The sequence below is a fragment of the Rhipicephalus microplus genome, chromosome 4 (assembly GCF_043290135.1).
Source record: "Rhipicephalus microplus isolate Deutch F79 chromosome 4, USDA_Rmic, whole genome shotgun sequence".
Taxonomy (NCBI): domain Eukaryota; kingdom Metazoa; phylum Arthropoda; class Arachnida; order Ixodida; family Ixodidae; genus Rhipicephalus; species Rhipicephalus microplus.
The window spans coordinates 40,085,255-40,109,973 of NC_134703.1; the positions used below are offsets into that span (position 1 = coordinate 40,085,255).

The 24,719-nt window shown below is 45.3% G+C and overlaps 2 protein-coding genes across 3 annotated transcripts in view; both read right to left on the reverse strand.

Moving 5' to 3' along the window:
- LOC142814235 (uncharacterized) overlaps window positions 1-24,719 on the reverse strand; it is a 226,306-nt gene that overhangs the window by 103,110 nt on the left and 98,477 nt on the right. The gene's annotated exons all lie outside the window — the stretch shown is intronic.
- Window positions 7,136-9,530, reverse strand: LOC142814236 (uncharacterized). Its single transcript, XM_075892599.1, has 3 exons — window positions 9,246-9,530; window positions 8,156-8,188; window positions 7,136-7,831 (listed from the first exon to the last, which is right to left on the reverse strand). Exons 1-3 carry the CDS (start codon window positions 9,322-9,324, stop codon window positions 7,143-7,145), a joined length of 801 nt encoding a protein of 266 aa, XP_075748714.1. The 5' UTR covers window positions 9,325-9,530; the 3' UTR covers window positions 7,136-7,142.

Consider the following 24,719-nt stretch of genomic DNA (forward strand, 5'->3'; position numbering starts at 1 on the left):
GGTGGCGTATGTTATCAGGGAAAAGATTTCCCTTTGTACTGAATGAGCGAGCCACTCAACTTTTCTCTTGTCACCTCCAATGAAAGCGTGTCCTGTAAATATTTGAGGAGGCCACCGCTTAACTCCAAAAGCACCGGGAGGCGTTTCGGCGTCGAAGCCAAATTCAATTAGGGCGCAAAAGACTGCGCCAACGCGCAGGCAGCTTCGAGATGCCTTCGCGCTGGTGTCGCTTCTACTTTCGATGCTTCCAATCTGAGCTCGACACGCCGCCCATCCAAGCCCAGGGAGTGTACGCGGACTCAAAAAAATAATAAAACAGACGTAAAAGGCTAGCAGACATAGCGCTAATAGTGACTAAAAGAAAAAGTTATTCTTCGTTACCACCGTCTACGTGGCTTCACTATGATTACCTTCTAGTGGAGAAGCAAAAAATTTTTTTATGCCTTGAAGGCTTGTAAGAAAAAGTAAGCGTGAGCAAAGACGTATTCGGTGATTCCTGAGAATTCGAACAACGAACGACTAAAATAGGTTCTGCAAAAGGCCTATTTTGTGTACTTCATCTGTTTCTCTTCGCTATAGCGGAGGCAACGATCGGCTCATAGTTAAAACTGATTGATTGGTATGTGGGGTTTAACGTCCCAAAACCACCATATGATTATGAGAGACGCCGTAGTGGAGGGCTCCGGAAATTTCGAGCACCTGGGGTTCTTTAACGAGCACCCAAATCTGAACACACGGGCCTACAACATTTCCGCCTCCATCGGAAATGCAGCCACCGTAGCGGGAATTCGAACCTGAGGCCTGCAGGTCAGCAGCCGAGTACCTTAGCCACTAGACCACCACGGCGGGGCTCATAGTTAAAACTATAATCATTATTGTGAATTATATTATGGACAGAAAGCCTGTACTCAAAGAGCGAGCATACTTCATAGTTCAGTAAGAAATGTAGGTAATAATAATATTATTCAGAATAATGCTGCAAAAGACATAAAATAGACCAAATATTACGGTTCAGCACTGTTGCTGCGGCATGATCAATCGATATTCAATATCAAATGAAGTTTACTTGTGAGAAATTTTGGGTGATAGTTACTATCCCCCACACTTGCTTGTAGACTACATGGGATATCGATATGCGGGGCCGTGGGGTAATCGCACCGATATGTCTACCCCAGACATCGCAAACTCACCTCAACCAGCTGTTCTTAGTAACGGAATTTATTGTCCCAAAAGCCACTGAGAGGATGGAGACAGGAAATAGAAAGGGAAGGGGGAGGGGGGCGGAGGCTAGTACAAAATGCTGGCCAACTCTACGATTTCAAATACCTTCCTTATACCTCATATATGAGTCATTTCTTATGGGGATTCGACGCCAGCGTTCGAGAGACATCGATACCGATTTCCAGAACGACTAAGAGCGGCCGCATGAAGTTGCACTCCAAGTGCAGGGCCCGCATGAAGTGTCCCAGGAGAAAAAAAAGAAAATAACGGTTGAAACCACTCACGTCTGCGCATCTCGCCCGAATAATGCGTTAATAATCGCAATAGGTGAGAAAGTATTTCGAGTTGCACTGAGCAAAGTCCTTACACATTATTTCTTGTAAACCACAGTTGCACGTCTAAAGTTCCCAACATGCACACTTGATGGCTGCAGAAACGCTGGGCGGTGACTAGAAAAGAAATGACTTCTTGTGCGGAAACGATCATCATGGTCGTTCACGAGTGTTCCTCGTCGATAACACATGTTCACCTTCAGAAGGGAGAACAGGTGCAAGTACAAGTAGATATCTCGAAACATGGCGATTATCCCAGAAGCCTGTCGAAGTATAGCGCCGGGCTCAGGCGGGCCGCTAGCTAAAGGACCCCTGGCCGCATGCGACACGTGGTACACGGGTCTGAGACCCTGTTCTACACCGTGCCTGCGTTGCAAGCGCTGGTACGAAACCACCGGGTGTATGTGCTTATGTTAGCAGGTGTAATATTTTCAGCTGCATCCAACTTACAAGTAGATGCAAGTTTTGATGGCATGAGTGTCAGTTTGGTAAAAAAAAAAACAATGCGACGTAGTTTTGCTATTCTGCTTCTTTTTCTCCTGTTTCCTTATATCTTAGGGCTTCCATTATGATTTGCTATTGGTAAACATGCTGTTGAGAAGCTGTCATACGGGGATAAATTATTTTCCTATCAAAATTTTAAGCAAACAATTAAAATAGCTCTTCAGTGAATATTGACCAGGTTTCTAGAGCTGTATGCATATTATACTACTCGAGTACTATATAAGTGAGTGTCTGGATCATTTTATATTACCCATGGTGATCCGTTATCAGACTAACTTCAAATAGCCAGCTCAAACAATACTAACCTTACAATTTTATCGATTGTACAAAACAGCGAATATAAACTAAACGCGTAAAGTCAAACGGGAAAAAAATAATTAGACAATTTTTGATGAACAATATTATGAAACTGCGTGCACGTATAAAAATAATCAAACTGAGTCGTGTAAATAGAATACTCAGTTAACCAAAAAAAAGATGAACGACGTGTGCGACAAGTGAGCGCACTCTCTACCTGGTGACTTATCCAATAGCTCACTTATTTTCTTCTCCGGCATCTTTTCTGGAGCACCTTTAGAAGACCTCTACAATACAGTGGCGGTGTAAGCTCATTGAAAGTTGTTAATGTTGTGAGCAACCAACAGCAAGACATCAAACGTTCCAGCCTGTCACTTAAATCATTCTCAGGTGCACTGATTGAAGAAGAACGGCTATTTGGGCTAGTTGGTGGGCTTTGGGCTTGCGCTGCTACCCTTATTACCATGCACTGATTGACTAAATTTTGAATACAGGGCATAAAAGAGGCGATTTCAAATAATCTCAACATATGTCCATCGTCGGTTTCCATGCGGCAAGGAGACTAATATCGAATGAACATGAACCCGCGGGGATCACTGAAAGGAATGCCATTTCTAACTCTAGTAATGTACAACAATAGTAGCGGTTCAAAAGTTCTTTTTAATACATCAATCAATCGAAATTACAGCGCAGAAGTGCGCTGTATTTCAAACAGCCAAGAGTGCTTCTTCTGCCTCAGAGTTTAGAAGATTTCTTAAGGCATCCACATTATGCGGGTGACAGTAAGCGACTGTACAAACAAAATAAAAAAGCGACAGGACAAGCATTGACAGCGAAGTTTAGGAAAACATGCGAGACACCTCTCCTTATCTGGTCTCATCGCTTTCGGGAACAGCGTTGAAGTTTTCGCTATCACCCCGGATGGAGAACGATGTGATGTCCCAACTCACCTGCAAAGAGAGGGGGAAAAACGAGAAGGTATTAATTCACAGCACAACTGCCAGCATAAGCTCTCATATAGAAATTGCGGCAAACGAAGAAAAGTCCCGTATATATTGTCTGCGTCCTTGCTTCCGTGTTACAGTTGTAATCACCGCTCTCGAAACATGTCGCGGAACGGCGGATAATAGAGAGGCCAAGTGGCCACTTCGAAGCTTCCGGACAGATCAGCAGTGAAGAGAACAGTAAACAACAAGACAAAGATAAAATAGAGGCTTCTCCATACCCAGCCAGAACACGTAGCACGCCAACGTTATCGCATACGCCCAGTTTCCGTGATTTCTTCCGGCGTCCTGAAAATTTAGGAAGCCGCTTCACCCAACGTGAAACCTCTAAGTACACGGATTCAAGAGCAATTCTTAACAATATGATACTACGGATTTCGCCGTTGCTAGTGCGTAAAGAGGGCGACTGCAGTGAAAGTATAGAATGTTATCTGAAAGGACAGCATCATTGCTTGCTGGGAATTATCGAGGCAATCAAGCTTTGTTACTTTGAGTTAAATCGTTATATGTGCGGGCGTAATTATCATGACGAGCAGCCTATTATTAAAGTCCGCCTCCATGATCACTACAGGTATTACTAGAGACTTTGTAATTTGCACTTCGGATATTTTCTTTTACGTCACAGTGGTGCTACTTAATTCATCCACTGTATGTGCAAAGCATCCACGATCATCGACTGATAAGTTATAACTATTCCTCAAAGTCTCGAGTTGGATTTCTTACACGAGGTAGCGCTCACTTAGTGTTTACGTTCTTTGTGCACATGTAGCATTTCACCCATTTTATGTTTGTAAACACAGGTAGGCCGATGTCGACTTTATGGGTAAAATTATAGCGACGTCTGCACGTAACTTCCGTCATAAGCGCTGAGGGCTGTGATGTGCGCCAACAAACAAAACTAAGTTGTGAGACGCCGCTCACATCCAACCGCGACGCAGTTCGTCGGCATGCCGTTTCTTTTTCTTTTTTTTTTTTCTAGGGGTGAAGCTCCTTAAAGCGGCACCCATTCGTCCCTCGTTGTAGTGCGTAACCAGTCTTACGCTTTGACCTGCAAGGTGGTGCCGGTGGGAGATTTCTCCTGTGCGTTGTTGAACAAAAAAAAATTCGCCGCGTGCGCGTTAACTAAAAGCCGAATTATCCTGTCTCTTATTCACAATTAGCAGCCATTGACATGTACATTGAGCACTATCTGACAAGAAAGTGCTTGCTAGTGTTGAATTCCAATGGCGGAGTCGGAGCAAGTTTTTCTGCTCCTTTCAGAGCAAGTGTGTTCCAATGACAGAGTGAGAGCGAGAGTCAAATGTTCCAATGAGAGAGCCGGAGTGGATTCAGAGCGGGAGTCCCTCCGTGGAGCAGGAAAAACTGCTCCGCCGAAATCGGTGGAGTGGACCGGAACTCAGCGTGACGCATTTCCTTTAACACGTTTGCCTGCTTGGGGGCGCGGCTGGCGCGGCGCGAGTTGTGTTGATAATGGCGGACGGCATGGACGGCTCGGCTACCTCGGCAAAGCGCGCGGCAATGCTTCTGCTACCCGATAGCGACAGCTCTGAGTCGGAAAGCTCAAGTACTGACACGAGTGATTCGTCGGACAGCGACAGCGACGCTAAAGCTTGCGCTTACGAGCGGGAATTTAACAAGTTGTTCCGCATTCCCGCGAAGAGGCCCAAAGTCGTCGGCTTCATCGAGGACGTCGTTCGGCAGTACTCGGACCACGAGGTAAAGAAATAGAAAAAAAAGAAGGAAAGTATTATGCTCAAGGTTTAACACGTTGTGGTGTTTTCGTTTGTTTCTTTTCTTGAGCAGTTCCGGAGGCACTTTAGGCTGGCTCGACCTGTGGCCGAAAAGTTGGTCGCGGAGTTTGCTGTCTCGACAATGTGCCCTTCGAGCACACACGGAGGAGTTCAAGCGAAATCCGCGGAAACGCATGTCTTGACATTTATCTGGTTAGTTACACCTCCCCACCTTCACCCCCCCCCCCTTTCTTTTTCTTTGTACGATGCCTGCACAAGAACGCATTTGACTATGAGCCTGTTGCTTACAGTGCAGTGTGATCTGAAGCTGTTTTTTTTTTCTTTCGGGTACCTGTAATCCCCCTGCGCAGGTACGCGGCCAACAAAACCTGCATGCGAGACGTGGCAAGCCGTTTCGACATGTCAGAAAGCACCGTGTACAGAGTTCTTCAGAGAGTAGCACAGTTCCTGATGACGCTGGGACCATCGGTGATCAAGTTTCCCACAGACTTGGAGAACCTCACTAGCAGTTTTGAGAAGGTTTGCTTTGATTTTATTTATTGTGAGGACCAATAATATTGGCCGGCCAAGCTATGTTGATCATATCACAAACACGAGTGCACATTTTATTGTGGGTTATTTCAAGCTCAATTTTACGCTGAGGTGGGACTTTAAGAAAAATGTGATAGGTCGTGATGATAATACCGAGCTTCATCCAGTTGTGTTCGAAACATTCAACTTATGTCTCTCCTGCAGTCACAGTCGATTCCTTGCATGCGGATGATGCTGCATGCTTTGTCATTTCTGTTCAGATGTACGATACAATATGGATGAGGTTTGGTTTTAAATTTAAGAATTAAATTGCAATTACGTACTTCAACTCCCTTTAGGAAAAAACATATGCAGGCTTTGTTTTGTTTTCTCTCCCATTTTACCATTGTAAAAAGAGAGGTGGATAGCAAGAAAACGTGTAGTATATGGTGTGGACAGCAATGTATGTTATCTTAAATAGTTCTTAAAGTTGAATTTTGGTTTGCATTTTGAATCTTTACCATAAAATATATTGTGCTGAGTCATGAAGCGTATGCTGTGATTGTGAGTTAATGGGCTTGATCACCAGTATTTCCTGTTAAACCTCCTCGCAAATGCTCATTTCTTGCTCAGGCATGGATGATATCACTCATTAGAAGAGTACAACTTGCTTGCAGGTGTCTGGAATGCCTGCTGTTATTGGCTGTATAGATGGATCGTATGTCAAGATACAGTGCCCAGCCAACAAGGTTGCGTCCACATACTGCAACAGGCACCATTACCTTTCACTAACGCTGCAAGCCGTCTGTGACCACAAGAGGCGCTTCCTCGATGCGTTCACTGGAACCTCCAGCAAAATGCATGATTCTCATGTGTTTAGCTTATCGCCTCTTTCAAAGAACATAGCTTCAGTATGTCAGGGCCGTTATCATATATTAGGGGACGCAGCATATCCGCTGCGGGAGTACCTGTTGACACCATACAGGGATTACGGTGCAATGAATAAGCAACAAAAAAGCTTCAATTTTAAGTTTTCAGGCACACGAGTGCTCATTGAAAATGCATTCAGCACACTCAAGAAGCGCTTCAGGCAGCTCATGTACCTGGAGTTGCACACTATCCACTGGCTCAATAAGTTTATTATAAGCTGCTGTATCCTTCATAACTTGTGCATCGATTACGGTGATGAAGAGCCAGATGATGATAATGATGATGATGGAGCACCCAATGCTATTCAGTGGGAGAACTGCACAGATAACCACAGTGATAAAACTGATGAGGAGCGAGCTTTGCACAAGCTTGGCGAAATTAAGCGTGCAAAGGTATTGACCAAGCTCCTGCAAAGTGATTGTGGGAAATAACACCATAATTCTCTGTTTTGTCTGAACTGGCCCTTTAGTTCCCCACAGTAGTTTGGAGGCTGTGTGTGTGCACCAATGCGCAGCCCCCTTTATATACACAAACACATGTTTTGCACTGCACATTTTATTTCAACTAGCTAATAGTATTTTAGTCCACTGAAATTATTCATTGTCTAGGCCAAGAAATCTGCTCAAAAGCTTCATTTTTTCTTCGTGTTGTTTTGCTTTTTCTTGCCGAATGCGCTCCTTCTGCTCTTGCCTCTCTTGATGACGCTTCCTTCTTTCATTCTCGCGTTCAGTTCGTTTTTTTTCTTTTTCTTCCTGAATTTTCCTCATTTCATCAAAGAAGTGATTCATTTCCAGTAATCTAGAAGCCGAGGGTTTCGGCTTTTTGGGCTCAGGCTCCTTCGTTGTGCTGGTAGACTCCTGGCTAGTTGAACCTTGGCTTGTCAGCTCCTGGCTCCCTGATGCTTGGCTCGTCGACGCTTGTCTGGGTGGTCTTTTTATGGAGACTATTCCAGAGCTGTCCCTGAGCTCTTCTGGCTGAAGGCTGTCATCTAGCCAGCGTATTCTGGCAATGTCATCTTCAAAAGGAACGTCGCAAGGAGAATTCCCCGATTTGCTGTTATGTGCTGCAGCGCTTCTTTTTCGTCGCATGACTGTTTTGTAGCGGCTGCAGCACTGGTCACCTGTTTTAGGGACCCCGACAGCCTCTGTAATGTCGGCCGCTATTTTGGCAAACATTGCCTTTTTATTTTTAAATTTTTTCATCGGCCCTATTTGGGAAAAATACTGCTGGTAGTACTCGAGCAACAGCTTTGTTTCTCCCGCCGTCCACTCACAGCCTGTACCTGAAAAAAAAAGTGCTTGAGACATTTGTACAGACGTTACCAGTTGCACGTCACCCGACACAGTTGTTAGAGAGTTGTGGTATTCTGCTGTGTTGGTATTAATGTAGAGCTTATAGGCATATATAAGCACCAACCTGTTGTAGTTTGTCTTGATATCGATTTTTCTACTTTGATTTTTGTCGTTACAGTGCTTGGTGTTCTTTGCACTGATCTAACTGTATATATCATGTATAATTCATTACTTGAATGCATTTGTATCCTCTCCTGCTAGGGCCTCTAAATGGGCCTGCAGTTTTCTCTAAATAAATAAATAAATGGACTCACTGCGTTGCTCGCTCATTTGGCTGTGTTCTGGCACTGTGAATGGAAAAACCAAATGCATTGTTATTCATACAGCTGGTATACATGAAGCGACATAACGACCGATTTGTGTTCTGTGACACAAATTGCTGTACATTGAAGCACCATGTGAATTTCATGCAACTATGTATGCACTTAAGCTAAGCCATGTGAGGCTTCCTAACACAGCTTCACAAAACAGTAACTCTATGTTTGCTATGCTATCTCATCACGACACAAAATTTTGAATAACAATTTCACGTAAGCATACATGGTGGCATGCAAGTTCTTCAACAATAGCTCAACACATTGTGCACATTCTTGATTGAATTACACACTCTCATCATGATGCACAGAGTTTCTGATCAGCTGACTGTTCATCAAAATGAAGCAGGATCTTTCAGGCCTGAAACAGGCAGTGACACTCCAGGAAAAGCAACGTAATTTCTGTGGACTGAGACCGATTCCCAATTTGGATGTGCTCAATGTCCTGAACTTGGTAACATTGCCAACCCATTAGATAGCAGAACATGCACACACGCTGCTACCTCTGCAGCTAAAATTTCCTGGGGGTTACTTTGAAGGTATCTCGCCGCAAATGCGTACCTGCCAACCTAGAGACATCTGAAATCGGGAGATTCGCCGCGGGAGCGGAGTAGGGGGCAGAAAACAATTGTTTTGGACGATCGGTCCAATTGCCCTTATACCAAACACGCTTGTCACCAACGCGGTTCGTTTCTATTCGTGTGGCTACATTCTAAAGTGATAGGAAGTCGCTTCTTACTAATGACGCCGTTCCGTGCAAGAACAGCGGCGTCACGCGCACGTTTACTTTTTGCTGTATATTTACAGCGGTGTTTGTGCAATCAATGCGGTGAAGGTTTTCGTTCTCTACGGACACAGGCAAACGAACAACGGTATGACGCATGCGATGCGTTTCAGTGACATGATCGCATCAGCAGTAGAGCAACGTTGCAACATGAACATAGCGCGTGCAGACAATCGCTCCACCCAACACGTGTGTTGCATTCAACTTACAATTACAGCACAGTGTTGAAATTGAGGAGACACTTACCATGTTGCTCCGCATACTGTGTGGTCACCATCGCAGACATCGTGGACAATAGCTGCTGCACGCTTGGCGTGATATCCATTTCACACAGGTGAATAGCGCTGAACAAGCAAACGAACGATGCGGCGATGCTGGTAAGCCACGTGGTAAACAGACAGCGGAAAAGACCACGCGCAAGGTATCCTGGGTAACGCGGCAGCTTCCGCCTTGCTCCAGCAGGGCGGGTTGTGTTCCGATGGCGGATTTGGAGGATTTGCTCTACGCCAGAGTCGAGTGCTCCCTCGCGGAGTCAGTCGGCTGCACCCACTCCGCCATTGGAATTCAACATAGGTTATACTCGCTGGGCGTAACCTCCTTGGTTTTAGAAAGGTTTAGCAAGCGTTGGGCCGCAGTGCCATGAATACAGTGAACTAGCCTACACCATGAACTCGAGGTGGTTAAAGGTGGGAAGTAGACACGAAGCGGAAGCCGTAAGAAAGTGTGCGTGTGCCACCTCTATTTTAGTACTTGGAATGTCCGCTGGATGGCGGTGCTTCTATATGCGGAATATATGATGAAAAGATGGGAGATGGTGGTACTTGGAGTGCTGACTGGATGGACGAACGGACACACAGACAGATTCATGGACGGACGCACGGATGACTACACGGACAGATGGGCGCATGGACGGATGCAGGGGCGGATGCATGGACGGACGCAGGGACGTACGCACGAACAGACGCACGAACAGACGCACGCACGGACGGCTAGATGGACGCACAGACGGTCACAAAGACGGATGCATGGACGGACGGAAGCAAGAACAAATGGACGGACGGATGCTTCGCCCCACTCTCCATCGTTCACACCGTGGATATGCTGCCATTTTTTTTTTTTTGCTCGTTGCTTGACTGACAACACCACATGCACCATTGAAAACCCAGCAGAAACTGCGGTAGGCAGAGCGTCTTTTGCCTACCAAGACAGCGCCACCGCATTTTCGTGACGTAAGTCCGGTGGAATTTGTCTATAGAGGCGGTTGCGGAAGAACGACACTATGGCTATACATCGTAGCAGTTAGTTTGGCGACTTGAAAACTTGGTACACTTACTAGTGCATCTGTGCTTTGAGACCAATTTAAAGTCTTGAAGCTCACATTTAACTTGTGGAAAGCAATCAGTGCTTTGAAGATGGCGCTTTCGCTTCTCGCACAGCAGTTTCGAAAACGGACTCGAAGTTCGCGGGACCAAAACCCGGTCGCAGTGGTCACTTGTATATGGATGCGAAATGCTAGAAATCAGTGAGCTTAGATTTAAGTGCACATTAAATGACCCCAGGTGCTCAAAATTCCTACAGCCCTCCAGTACGGCGAATCTCGTAATCATATTGTGGATGTCGAATGTGAAAGCCCGACAGTTATTATTTTAAATTCGAAAATTCAATAAATACCGTGGTGTACAACATGCATTATTTTTAATATTAAAGTTAATGAGAATTTACCTGCCCCACTGCGTGGTCCGAGCATTTGAACCACCACTTTGCAATATTAGTGTTATCAGGAGAAGCACTGGTACCTTGGGTGAGAACTGCTGGTAGGTTATCATATTGAGGAGCGAAGCATAGTGTCTATTGATGACACATCTGCATATATCTATAATAGTGAGTCCAAGATTTTTTTTACCTAATGCTATATAGTGACGTAGCTGATGCACGCGTGCGCTTGTGATGTCAACCTTCTGTGTTTTCTTTACATAATTATGTTTATTTTAGCACTCACCATATCCACTTTCATGAGTTCTTTCAAGCTTTCTTTATTTTTCTTTCACAGCGTATGACTAACTAAGAAATTGGAGCACCTTGTCGTAATTTAACGAGGTAATACATTCGTTATCCATCTTATGCTATTAACCACAGCTGTATGCAGTATTTGTATCTACTTGACTAGATTGAAAAGCTGATAGAGTTCTTTTACAAATAACTGTTAGATCACTGTCAGATTTCTGTTAGTGTATAACATCACTGTTAGATTTCTTTTTCTTGTAATCCTATACCCTTACGTAACACCCCCTGAATGCGAGCCCTTAAGGAAATAAAACTGAACTGAACTGAACTGAACTACGCTTCATACTGCTGTTTTCAACCATCCTATATCTCGTTTGAAGTTACCTCGACACATCAAATAAAGAAGGGACCTTGTCTGGGGTTGATATCATCAATCACAGAGAACCAGAACCTCCTCCGCCATGTCTGACGTGGCCATTTGCCCTGTGCGGCCATACGTGATCCCGTGGCTCACTTCATTAGGCGTGTGTGTGTGTATTTCTCTGACCGTACATTCACTTTCTGAGATTTGCCTCATTACTTCGTCCCCCGGATTTTGTACAAGACAACTAAATGTGTATGTATAAGTTGTAGCCTCTTGCCCCGCCGCGGTGGTCTAGTGGCTAAGGTACTCGGCTGCTGACCCGCAGGTCGCGGCTCGAATCCCGGCTACGGCGGCTGCATTTCCGATGGAGGCGGAAACGTTGTAGGCCCGTGTGCTCAGATTTGGGAGCACGTTAAAGAACCCCAGGTGGTCGAAATTTCCGGAGTCCTCCACTAAGGCGTCTCTCATAATCATATGGTGGTTTTGGGACGTTAAACCCACATATCAATCAATCAATTAAGTTGTAGCCTTAACGAACTTATGTCTAATTGGAGAACGATTCCAAATTGAGCTCCTCATTATGCCTTAAAAGCAATTAGGACGAAGGCTAAGCTATGGGACTTGAAAATACAACGTAGAAGGGCACATATCGTTGCCCGCACCCGGTATCATCTGTTCACGTCATTTCGCACGCATCCCTAGAACTTTCGTTTCCGTTTCTACATCTGATTTTGCAATCACTTAACGACCATCTTTCGGCCGCAAAGGCCATGTTTGTCTTAAATGTCCCTTAGTGCTATTGCAGTGATATAACGTGGCCACGCTATCGCAGCTTTAACACCTCAAGACTTTAATTACCTTAAACTGATGGCACGCAAACGTTTTCTACGACCTGATCTATTCTAGCAATGATAGAAAACTTTCGTCAGCAAATTAAACCGCATTATAGAACGCGTTCCACAGCACAGTAAAAAAAAAGGAACATTTCTGCTGTGTAATTTGAGATAATAATAATATGTGGGGTTTAAAGTCCCAAAATCGCGATATGATCAAAGACGCCAAAGTGAAGGGCTCCGGAAATTTCGACCACCTGGCGTTGTTTAACGTGCTCCTAAATCTAAGTACATGGGCCTCGACGATTTTAGCCTCCATAAAAAACGCAGCCGCCGCGGCCAAGTTCGATCCCGTGACCTCCAGGTAGCAGTCGAGTGACATAACCACCACAGCACCACGGCGGGACTGTGTTTTTTGACAGAAACTCAACCAAAATATTGCAGCTATTACGATACACAGGCTGTTTTTTTTTCTTACAATGAACATGTGTTTTCTTTTTGTGTTTAATAAGGAAGGCTTCTAAATAAATAAGGCACGCTTTTTTCTTCAACTAATACGTAATAAGGCGCACACTTCACTTCAAAAACATGCACTTTTTTTTTTCTCCTGAGTATAACAATGACGCTTTTCGAGTTCATGGAAATAAACGAGGCAACATCAAGCCACGTACGAAGCCTTCGAGTTTACATTCTGTATTAAGGTTGGCACCAAAATGCCGTCCGGTTGTTCATTGCGACAGACGAACGTACAAACTCATGACACTAAGCAAGTGCTTATTCGTAAGATAATCTCCTATGACAACCCTGTTCACGACGCTCACACGCTGTGAGTGGAAAGAAGGGTGCCCTATAGCACCCGAGTGTGAACGAATACGTCGTAGTGACGCGTCATTCACCTGCAGATATTGCAGCAGACGACAAACTGCTGTTGCTTTTCCAAATAACGAAATAAACTCATTTTGGTGTTTCGTTTGATCGGCATCCTGAATGTTTTATGCTATGTGTTTATAAAAAGTGGGAAACGACTTAGAGTACTAGGTACTCTACTATGGGAGAGCTTTAAGCCGTCCCGTGACGGCGTCGGGGGGGGGGGGGGATCAGAAAAAGGGGGTAACGATTTAGAGTACAGGGTACTCTACTATGGGAGAGCTTAAAGCCGTCCCGTCAAACAACCGGAGTACTCATTGCAAGCACCCAACAGATGCTTTGGGGCACCGTAAAACGTTTTGTCGAACTGTCTGCCCAAGCGATGCAGCAACCCCCCCGCAAACGTTTAAGTTCATGCTCAAAGACCACCTATCTTGATCTAGTGGCTGCGTTTATACTTGCGAACATCGTCAATCACAAAGCAAATATTAGGCATACTTGAGGCGTAACATTAATAATTAAGTGTTAAGCAGTATGTCTTTTTATTTAGAAATTGCCTAGATACGTAATTCTGCAGACCGACGTGTTTATCACACTTCGCTAACAATGCGACGCTATGAACCAGAAAAACGGGTGTTTCTCACGCTTCTCTAAAACATTCAGGGCCTTTATTCAAAACTAAAGCTACTGTATTATGCTCCCTGCGGGCGCATATACAGTAAGGAGGAGGAATAAACTTTATCATTCATAAAGGGGAGGGGAAATGAGGGAACCAAGTTTGACGGGGGCTAAATTGGGGCCCAGGAGGCCGCAACACTAGCAGACCAGTCCGCCAGCTTGGCCTGTACGTAGCATATACAGTAACTCTAATTAAAACGACCAGGTGCTGCTACCTACTAGGAGCTCTGCGTTCTAAAAAAAAAAAAAAACTTTCGTTCCATCACATTGCTGCCAGGTGGCACCATATCTTACGAAGAGCGAAAGCCCCTTTGCAGAGCCTCTGGAGAGAAGAATTTCGACGTCCTTTGAAGCGAAGCCCAGGGATACATGGCCAATCCTATCAGTCCATAGCTTTCGACATCCATCTATGACATACAACGTATAAATCTCCTTACGAAACGTCAAAGTAGACGATCTATGCGAAAAGTCCGTCCCATAAACTTTCGGTGCTCACGACTTACTGCGGTCATTTACAATTGCGCACAGTGAAATATAGCATAATCATTTATTTCTGAAGTCTTCGAGAAAGATCACTTTAAGTTGGTTTGATGAAAAGAAAAGAAAACAAAGAAGTCTTCTGAGAATCAATTACGCTATTGAGATTCTTCAAAGCTGAGCTGATAAGCAAAAGCTAGACGAAGTTTCTATGCAAGCACAACAACCGGTATCTAAACAAAATAAACAGAGGATTGGGCCAATATCAACGGCCTCCAACTGCCTTTTCATTTTTGTGCTTTTCTTCCTCTTGTTATCAAAGGAATTTGTCATTTTATGGCTCTCACAGCCGCTATCGACTAGATACCATTCCGTCGGCTTCTTATAAGTACTTTGCGCCGTCGCCAACCACGGCGCATTCATGACCAAGGGAGCGCCCATTGCGTCATCTGTTACATGTACCACTATAGCCTCCCACGCTTTGTCGACAATTGTGGGACCATTAAGAAGACCTCAGGCCATCATAAACGATGTAACTGTCCAATAGAAGGCCCTCGAGAATGCGGCCCATCAAGCACTACGCGAGGCACATGAACATTGAATTTAGAAACGAGGCGAAATACCTGTACCTCACGGTTGCGACGAAACCGATAAAAAAGTTAGGTGGGCGGAAAGTTATTTATAGAGCCGCAGTCAGGAATAAAACTACTGCGGTAAGCTGCATAGTTTATAGAGGAAAAAATTGCTCTTTATGTGTTTTTCGGTCGCTCGTCGCGTAGTGACGTCAGAGGAGAAGCCTAATATGCCTTGAGCGCATTTCATGGCCAAGGCCCCGTTTTCGATCGGAGGCTTTGTAACTGCGGTTTCACAAGAGTCACTTTTAATGACCACCGCCGCCCCACGCAACACAGATCGTCAATTTATCATTGTATATTGTTCTCGAAATCAGTACACGTAAAAATGACCGTTGTGAAACAGTTTACTCGTCCCGATCTGCATAGTACATGTAGGTTACACGAACTTATTATTAAGAGGCGACGCGAAATTTCATTTTCTTATACATTTGAATAGCCTAACGTCCCAATGCAGCATCCGAAATTACACAAGAGACATTACACAAAATTACACAAGTGCATGGCTCGATTATTTTCGATTACATTGACCATATTGTCACGTGCTCCTTTCTTTCCATTTTACCACCCACTTATATTGTAACGACCAAGTTGTGCAAAGCGCGCTCGAATGATCATGAACTATCTGGAAAATCTTAGAACCTTCTAATGAGATTACGTGCTCTGCGCGAACCTTAGAGTTACTTCTGGAACTTAAGCGGCCGCTAGTGATAACGCTCAAATCTTTGATAACGCCGAATCTTCAAGAGTCGACCGCCTTTGGCCACTGGTCAGTTTTATCGACGGCCGACTGTGGTGTTTGCCAATATAAGTGTACAAGGCGCATTGCTTCTTGTAGTTTGACTTTTCATTTCCTGTCAATAAGTACGGCCAAATAAAGAGTTTAATTTTGGAAACGTCGACTGCTGCCTTTGTCAACGTTACGACTACACGACAATATCGGGTCCCAACCTTTCCGCAATTTTGTCACGGAGTGACATTTTACAGTTCTGGTTCCTCTCAGAGACTTGACCTTGACTAATGAAAGTCAAGGTCAAGTGACCTTGACTTCCACCTTTGGGGGCGGTCGAAACAGGTCGTCCAATTCACGTGCAACAAGGGCGCACTTATTGAAGAAGGCTTTTACGAGTATATCCACCCTGATGAATAGGCATGAAATACGATAGACGGCGAAAGTGTATGCGAAAAAAAAAACATTGCTAAGAAATACAATTTTCTCAAACGTGCCGTATATTCAACATCATAGTTCTCGCGAAAAAAAAAATGAAGTTTGCCTACGTTGGGTCAATCATCTGGAATTCCTTTGAGAGCCTACTGGCCGTCCTAATTCAAAAGGCATAGTTGCAGATGAAATACGATTGCTCCTGTAGTCTGAGTAGCCTTTGTTTCCTTGTTTTTTAATGGATTTAGTGAGACAGAGTGAATGCGGCATGCTTGAACTTCGCAGTACAATGTCCAGCTGCAAGTGATACCGTGGCCATTCGGGCATGATATTTATAGCAGACCGAGTAAGCCGAATCGCCCCTTCTTGAAACGACCGAGGTGTTACTTAAAGAAACGACAGAGAGTCAGCGACTATCGTTGCTTTTCTCTGTTAGCCGAATTCTTCCGAAGGCTTCCTCACATTTCGCACGTCAGTAAATTACCTTTAAATGCTTCTTCCCACGTAAGATTCATTCTGCCACGTCCTGTCCTCCCACTGCCTTCTATAAAAAAAAGACCTCCCAGTTTTGGTGATCCAACGCCTTCATAGTCGATGTAAGTGGCACTTTGTACAGTCTTACAACCGAGAAAAACATACACCTTAACATGGCTGAGATCGCAACGAACGTGACTTTGTACGATCCACTATGGCACGTTAGTCAATGGCATATGGTGGCACAGCTCCATTCCTCAAGTGCACACGACAAGTGCCTGCTTCATAAGAAGCAAGAGGTGAATAATACACGGGCACGAAACGTGAGCCATGCATGCAACATAGCCATGCTTCAATCTTGCTTCCCTTCGAGATCATGTGGGATGTCGGCAGTGGTTCTCGGAATTCAGACCTGACATTCCAATGTACGAGGCAAAAGCGTGAACGTGGTATTTCGTAAAAATTGTTTAGCTCAGTAGTATTTTGCTGGATGCATCAACGCAGAAAGGATGTTTATGATGGCAAGCTCGTAATTGTTAGTTATGTTTACAGCCTTTAAACTAGGCTGTTCGAATCGACTGACTGAATGAAGTAGACATTTCCCATAGCAATTAAGTTCATTTTATTCGAGAATAGGAAAAATACAAAGTATTTCTGAAAAAAAGGTTAAAACAAGAGAGCAAAACGTGTCTTTACAAAGGTAGCTGAATGCTCACTGTATACCTCGATACCAGACAACATGCAATTGTCTATTGGTGATTGACAGCTATAGCACTGTTGAGTGTGGACGCACCCTCGTTTACGCTTGGTGACACATCTATATCCTGACACCTAGTGTTCATGATAAATCATTAAACTAATCTTTGTGGTAGCTGTAGTGGTGAACGGTGAGAGCAAATCAGAAAAAAAGTGGTGTGACAATCAAAAAAGTGTCGCTGATTCAATGCAGAACTTTGGAAAACGCAACAAACATCGTGTCCGACCCCTACAGCTAGTCCGCAATTTTTCTAGGGGGCAAGCTTAAGCGCGAAACCCAGTGTCACAACCAGGCGATGCAGTCGAGCGTCGCAGAGCTATTTTTAACATGGATGAATCCTACGAGGCTTGCATTAAGGTCGCCACCTCGCCGTGTCCTAAAGCGTAGACGAAATTTCCAAGACAGATACACGTGTAGTACATTTACTTTCGACACAGTTCGCGGGAAAATGTCGCAAGAAGCCAGTATCATTCTCACGGCAAGCGGTGAGGGTTTAGAACGCACCTCCTTGCATCACGGTTGCATAAACATGCATAAATGTGTTCCAAACAATAGTAAAATCAACATGGGGGCAATGACAAGTAAACAGAAATACATATGCAAAATTAGTTAGCGAATACGTAACGGCTAACCGAGTGTGACAGGTACAGTGTATCACAGCCTGATTCTACGCATCCTTGGAAATTTACCACCATCACATCCAATAAGATGACCAAGTTACGGCGCAGCAATACATCAGCTACAATTGACGAACACTCCATCATCGAAGCGTCATGCGCTAATCCCTGAAAAGTATATGCAGATGCTGCTATCCTACAAGATGGCAGGAGAACATGAGTCCTGAGTATTACGCCTAATTTTGTCAATGGTCACTAGAGTTATCTTTCAACGGAAGCCAGTCTTCCTGTGATGAAGCTTCAAGGCATCCTTGACGCAGTTGACGATGCCACTTCTAAGCTGTCTACACTTGAGCGAATCCACATATTCACTGATTTTTAGGAGCTATCCAGGAGCTCAAGAATGTTCACAAGGCGATAGAAATCTGCGAGGCAATTCATAAGACGAACCGCAATACAGCTACTTGCATCAAGGTAAGTTGCTTTCAAGGCCGTGATGCGAACCTACACAGTATTGCTGCTACCGCCAGGCACACGGTCCTCCAAATATAAACCCTCTAGCTATTGTCCTTCAACCACAGCCCCTATAAACTCACTTCGTGCCCGTAAAAATGTTCTCCGGCAGGATACTACGTGCTCTTATTCCACCGTATGTCTGCTCACACTTCCTCACATCACTAGGGCGGAGGAAGTCGTGCTTAGGAGGCTTCGGGCAGGGGCGCCCCTTACACGAGCTGTTATATCATCGTGAAACTGGTCGCTTTGACCGGTTTGTGATACGTGTCCGTATTACACCACTCCAGTGATGCAAGTAGATGCATACCACCATATATGGACATGCCACAGGCTACTTTTCTCTTCGCTTTCCTTCTTTTCTTTCTTTACCATCCCCCCTCTTCTAAGTGCAGGGTAGCAAACCGAATGCTACAATTAGTACTGACCTCCCGTCATTTCTCTCAATTTATTCTTCTCCCTGTATACAGTCGGAACGCGCCCGTCGTCGCCTGCAAGTCGGGCTCTATTACAGCGAGAAACCAGTTACGACCGCTGGATACATGATAACACATTTCACAAGACACTACATCCTTTCATGCACAACACTAGCCTAACGGTGCACATTTAATACCCATACACGGACAAAATATTACGCCATAAAGGCCACTCTATGTCGCAATAAAAAAGAGTATCGGAGACTGCAATACTAGCAAATATTTCCCATGAAAACGAATAATGAACCTACGTAAAGAATACATAAAATGTAATGTAGGAGTGATGAAGAAGGAACGACAATGATTACATATGATTCAATAACTCAAATGATTACTCAAATGATAGCGAACTGAATTTCTGAGAGCGTATTGTGGGGTCGAAGCTTTAGTCTCCACAGGCAGTGTTCCACGCCTTGATTGCTACGGTTTTTTTTTGTTTCTTTGTTTTTTTGGCCCTGATTTGCATGTGCCCTATAGAAAGCAGTACTCTACTGCGCCCGTAACTACGGACTTAAGGCAGTACTGCGACCTCCTAGTCTTAGAAAACTGTTTTATTCAAGAATAACGTCCTGATCCTGTTTGAATTATCTTTCTCTGCTGTCAACTTGGCAGTGAGGATCGTTTGCTTCAGATACAAGTCATAAATTAAGCACTTGCGCTCCGCACGCATCTGAACGTCTCTCTTATATTTTCCTTGTTTCTCATGAGCTGCATCGTCATCATTTCCTTTATCCTATATAGGAATGGTGGAGCCGTGCTAGTATTCACTCCTCCTGTTTCCTTCTTTCTTCTTTGTTCCTTCGCTGCCTTTATCCTAGGTTACAACCTTGGGATAGCTGATGTCCCCGTAAATCGCTCGCGACGAACAGCGGCGTGCGTTGTCACTTTATCTCGTTAACATTGGGGGACCCCGGGGGAAACTCAGTTTCATTTGAATCGTAATGGCGAGCCCACGTGTCATTGCCATTGCCCATAAATTCACGATCCGTCACGAGGAAGGGATCGTCCAGAAGCACAGCGATAGCACGAGAAATAATGAGGGACTAAAGAAAGAGGAGGACACACGTGCTAAGAGAAGAGGAAGAGAAGCAATACCACGGAGTTTTAATCTCCATTCGCGGCGACAGCACACACATGCAGGGGGGGGGGGGGGTGCACCAATGGCAGATCTTAGAACTGCGGGCCGGCTCTCCGTATATAAACGGCTGGTTGGGAATGTGGAGCGGGCGCACTAAGTGTCGCTGGGCTTGCAGGAGAGGAAAAGGCCATTACGTTGGACAGCGATAAATCTGGACCCTTCCCGGACAGTAGACCGGAGAGCGCACGCCACCTGGAGACCGATGGAATCCCTTCGAAGAGAGGGAGATGGAAGAAAAAGAAAAGTTAAGGATAGAAAGAAGGCCGAGATGGTGTGACCTCGCGCAAGACATCGAAAGGGTTCAAGCGCTTTGTGAAGATGTGGATCGGCTGTTATGGGATCAGCGTGCTCAGATTTGGGTGCACGTTAAAGAATTCCAGGTGGTCTAAATTTCCGAAGCTCTCCACTACGGCGTCTCTCATAATCATATGGTGGTTTTGGAACGTTAAACTCCACATATTAAACAATCAATCAATAATATCAATCGATATTACGGGATAAGCAACGCCGAACTTGATATGGCCCTGCGCGGTTGAGTGTGGAAAACGTAGTCATAAGCGTGAACGAATGTGCGTAAAAGTATTCGTCAAAGACAACTCCGCAGTTCGGAGCTCGAGCAAAGCATTAAATTGTGGGAATGAAAGAAACAGTATAGTCAGAAGGCGGGTAGGTTAGTCAGAAAACACTTCGGCTTGTTACCCCACACTTGTGGAATGGGAAACAGGAATAAAAATAAATAAGAGAGAAGGGGAGCTTAATGCAATTATAGTGAGAAGATTCAGTAACAACAGCTGAAAGGAGAGACGGGAGTTCTGGCGTAGAAAGTTAAAACAAGTGTTTAATTCAATGCTGAGTCGATCCATATGCACTTGTCCAGTGGATAAGCGTACGCAAAAAAAACAGAAAAAAGAAAAATATATGAATTGGAACAGTGAAACACCCATATCTTCTTGATGGGTTTTTGTTGTTGTTGTTGATGTTGTTGTTGTTGTTGTTGTTGTTGTTGTTGTTGTTGTTGTTGTTGTTGTTGTTGTTGTTGTTGTTGTTGTTGTTGTTGTTGTTGTTGTTGTTGTTGTTGTTGTTGTTTATATTCGCGCAATATGCACTGAGGTGTCGGTAATTAGATTACCATTAATGTTTTCCCGCTAATCACTTTTTTTGCGACTGTTGCTTACACTAATATAATATTTTCTGCCACAGCAGTGTTGTAGGTTTTGTACGTTAGTATAACCCCTACTGCACTGCTAAAATCACCTGCCTTACATTACGCAGTACTTGACATATCTAGGAAAAGAAATCTCAACGAACGTTATCGCAAAATACCAATCGCCACCTGCTTTTGCAACGCCACTAACGACCATAGTACACTAAGTAAGAGTTAAGAAGTATAAGTAGCACGCGCAGCACATCAATGATTGATTTGTTATGCGGGATTTAAAGTCCCAAAACCATCATATGATTATGAGAGGCGCCATAGTGGAGGGCTCCAGAAATTTCGAACACCTGGGGCTCTTTAACGTGCACCCAAATCTGAGTACACGGGCATACAGCATTTTCGCTTCCATCGGAAATGCAGCCGCTGCAGCCGGGGTTTGATCCCGCGACCTGCGGGTCAGCAGCCGAGTACCTTGGTCATTAGAACACCATGGCGGGGCACACAGTACGTCAACTATTCTCAGAGAGCAAACGCAACAGTTGGCACCGATCATACAGGTGGCTCCATTATTTCAAAAGGTTCCCGGGTCGACGAACGATTGAAACCTTCTGGCGCAGCGGGCGAGCCACCAACCTGTGTTGCGGTGCAGCCTTGTCTTCATGGGCGAGCTGGCCCCCCTTCTCTTTACCGCGAAGCTATCATTTTGCGGTTAATGCTTGCGCCGAAGCCTATACCGTAGGCGCCGAAGCGGTCACGAACCGTGAGGCGAGCCCCGTGCGCCCCCACCTAAACGGCGCCATCGACCCGATTCGAGCGCCTTCAACCCCCGCCTTTTATATGTCTGTGTGTGCGTAGCCTGCTCTCGCGTCTTTGAAAGATAAATATCGGGCAGTTCCCGGCACTCATTCGCAAACCGCCAGCCTCAACTCGGAAGCGAAGCAGGGGGAGGGTACAACCACTTCAAATTGAGCGAGAAGAAAGGGGGAAAGGGGGACTAGAACACATGAAAAACGCCCGCATTGAATGCTTCGGCAATCTCTTGTTTTTTGTCCCTGGCCGGCCAATCGTATAAGTTACGAAATAATAATTTTAAGAAAACACTGCCCTGCCCGTACTGTTGCCCCGGCAACAGGTCGCCCCGTTGCTCCACGTGAAATACGGGCGCCTATGTATTGAATGTCTACCCGCAGCATTGGCGCAGCAACGCCTTAGTGGGCCTTCCACGGTGGTGCTGAGGTTACGGCACTCCACTGCTGAGCCGAAGATCGTGGGTTTCAACCTGGCCACGGAGGTCGAATTTTGATGGAGCCGAAACGTTGGAGGTCCGCTAATTGTGCGATGGCAGTAAACATTAAAGAAGCAGGTAGTCAAATTTTAAGAGGGAGTAGTAAAAAAATGGGACATTACGGCACGTCTCAATAATACCGCGAGACTTAATTTCACCGGTTGTTTACAAAACAAGATGTCGGATCGATAGCTGGGCTAACCTCGATGAACAAACTGCACGTGAATAACCTTGAAAGAGAAAACGTTGAAGGCATTTTATTAGAAGGCTCTTCTTGTTTTCGAGGATAACGAAAAAAATATACCACACAAGATCAAGTAAGGCGTGTAAAAACCGCAACAGGAGAAGAGATAGATACAACACAATTGAGCTACTCTTTTTCTACATTGTGTCCGTGTTTCACTCATGCGGCTTCTCCTACAACGAATTCTTTCTAGCTACCTCAAACTTGTGTTCTTCAACTAAATTCGACCATTCCGCTTTGGAGCCGGTGTCGAGTTTATACTGTGCGATCACGTTCGCCTTAGTGCACGGGTCAATTGAACTTTCACCGTCCACTGCCTGTTCCTCCGTGGACCAATCTAGTCGGGACACCAGACTCGTTTGTCTTCCTACCGCAGCAGCCCCATGGACGGTCCTCGTTTTCCTTCCATCCATTTCCTGCCGCTGCCACCGGAATTCTTTTATTGGTCGCTTCTTTCTTCTAAGGCAAGCTTGGCGACAAGATCGGGAGATCAGATACGACCGGCCGGCGCTGCGTCAATTAGGGCTTCGTCTGCCGGGGATGCCCAAAAGGAGTCACCGACGCCGTCACGCACGCAAGGAGCGTTCTGCCCTCCCTGATGCGGCATAGACGATTCACGAGCTTCGAATCGACCATCTTCTCCCATGAGTGAGGCAAATGGCTGCCCCAGTATAAACGTGCAGGCAGGGTTCTCCGACAGGGCGACATAGGGGTCAAAGTTTATGCTCCCCTCCCCCTTTCCTAGAAAATTAAGCTTTGTGTCGACACTCGACAGTGGAGGCCGAGGACTCCAGATGTCGCATTCCAAGAAAGACTTACAGCCGACCTTTTGCACCCGAAACGCGCAGAAGACCAAAGACAGGCTGCTGTGAACAGCGCGTCATTGCTTAAATTTCACTTTCGCAATCGTTTACTTGTGGGCCCGTCCTATAAGTGGCATGAGTGAGAACAGGGGGGGGGAGGTGCCCCGAAGCAAAAATTTGCCTCGTTGCAATCATTATAGTGCGCTATACATGAAAAGTATCAAGCACTGCGCATTTCAATAGAGGCAAAGGGAACTGCAGCAGCAATGAATTGCGCGGGTGGCGCTGTTGGCTGCAGGAGCGTTGCAGAAGCACACCCATGCACGTTGGTGTGAGCGTGCACGCCTTCACATATGTACATGATTGAAGGTTGGCTAGCTTTAGTAGCGTAAGCTACACTGAACGATGTTGAGCAGTATCGCGTGGCTTATCGAGAGCCATGCTGTGCATGCCCGGGGAACAGTAACGCCACACGACGCACAGCTGGCGATCCGAAGAAGGCCTGGAAGCTCCTGGAGTCACGTGATTCTAGTGGGCTAGCGCTTGACTCGCGTGAGCTCGCTCGCTAGTCCTTCCGCCCGTCCGTAGTTCACGCTACGCCTATCCTAGCATAGCCGCGCTAACTTTTCGCGTAAGCATACGGCTGTGCCACATTGTTCCGCAGTCATAATGCCGTGGTTCAGCCGTGTGGACCGGAATGTGTGCATCTGTTGACAGTGCTGCCGACAGAAACTTGCATTTCGAGGCTTTCATACTAGGAACGTCCCGTACACCATAAATAGCTATAAGACCACAATTCTCTTATAGACACTTTTGCAGGTTTTTCCCATAGTTTTTGAACGATTGTAGACATTTTTGCGAATGTCAAAACAAAGATCTTTGAGCGGAAGCAACTCGGAGGGTCTGCGTCTTATACTATACTCAAACGGTGACGTTTTATGAGAAAGTGGACAAGCAAGTTTACTTTTGTGCCTTTTTAAACTGCAGGGCTAAACAAGGCTGAAAACTGTTTCGGATCATGTGATAATGGGACTGTGAGAAAGACCATTCAACACTCGCCCAGAATCTCTTGCGCTACGTTTCTGTATGTACAACAGGGAGAGAGAGAATAGAATGAGGGAAAGGCAGGGAGGTTAACCAGAAATGGGAGCATCCTGTTGGCTACCCTCCACTAAGGGAAGAGAAAATGGTGAATAAAGATGCGAAAGAAAGCGAAGAGCGAAAGAGACGCGCGAAAGAG

Bases quoted from the DNA above. Each gene is read 5' to 3' on its own strand.
- LOC142814236 (XM_075892599.1), bottom strand. From the start codon at position 9,324: ATGGATATCACGCCAAGCGTGCAGCAGCTATTGTCCACGATGTCTGCG. The intron at 8,189-9,245 runs GTAAGTGTCTCC...TTCCATTCACAG, and splicing joins ACAGTATGCGGAGCAACATG to TGCCAGAACACAGCCAAATG. The intron at 7,832-8,155 runs GTGAGTCCATTT...TTTTTTTTTCAG, and splicing joins CCAAATGAGCGAGCAACGCA to GTACAGGCTGTGAGTGGACG.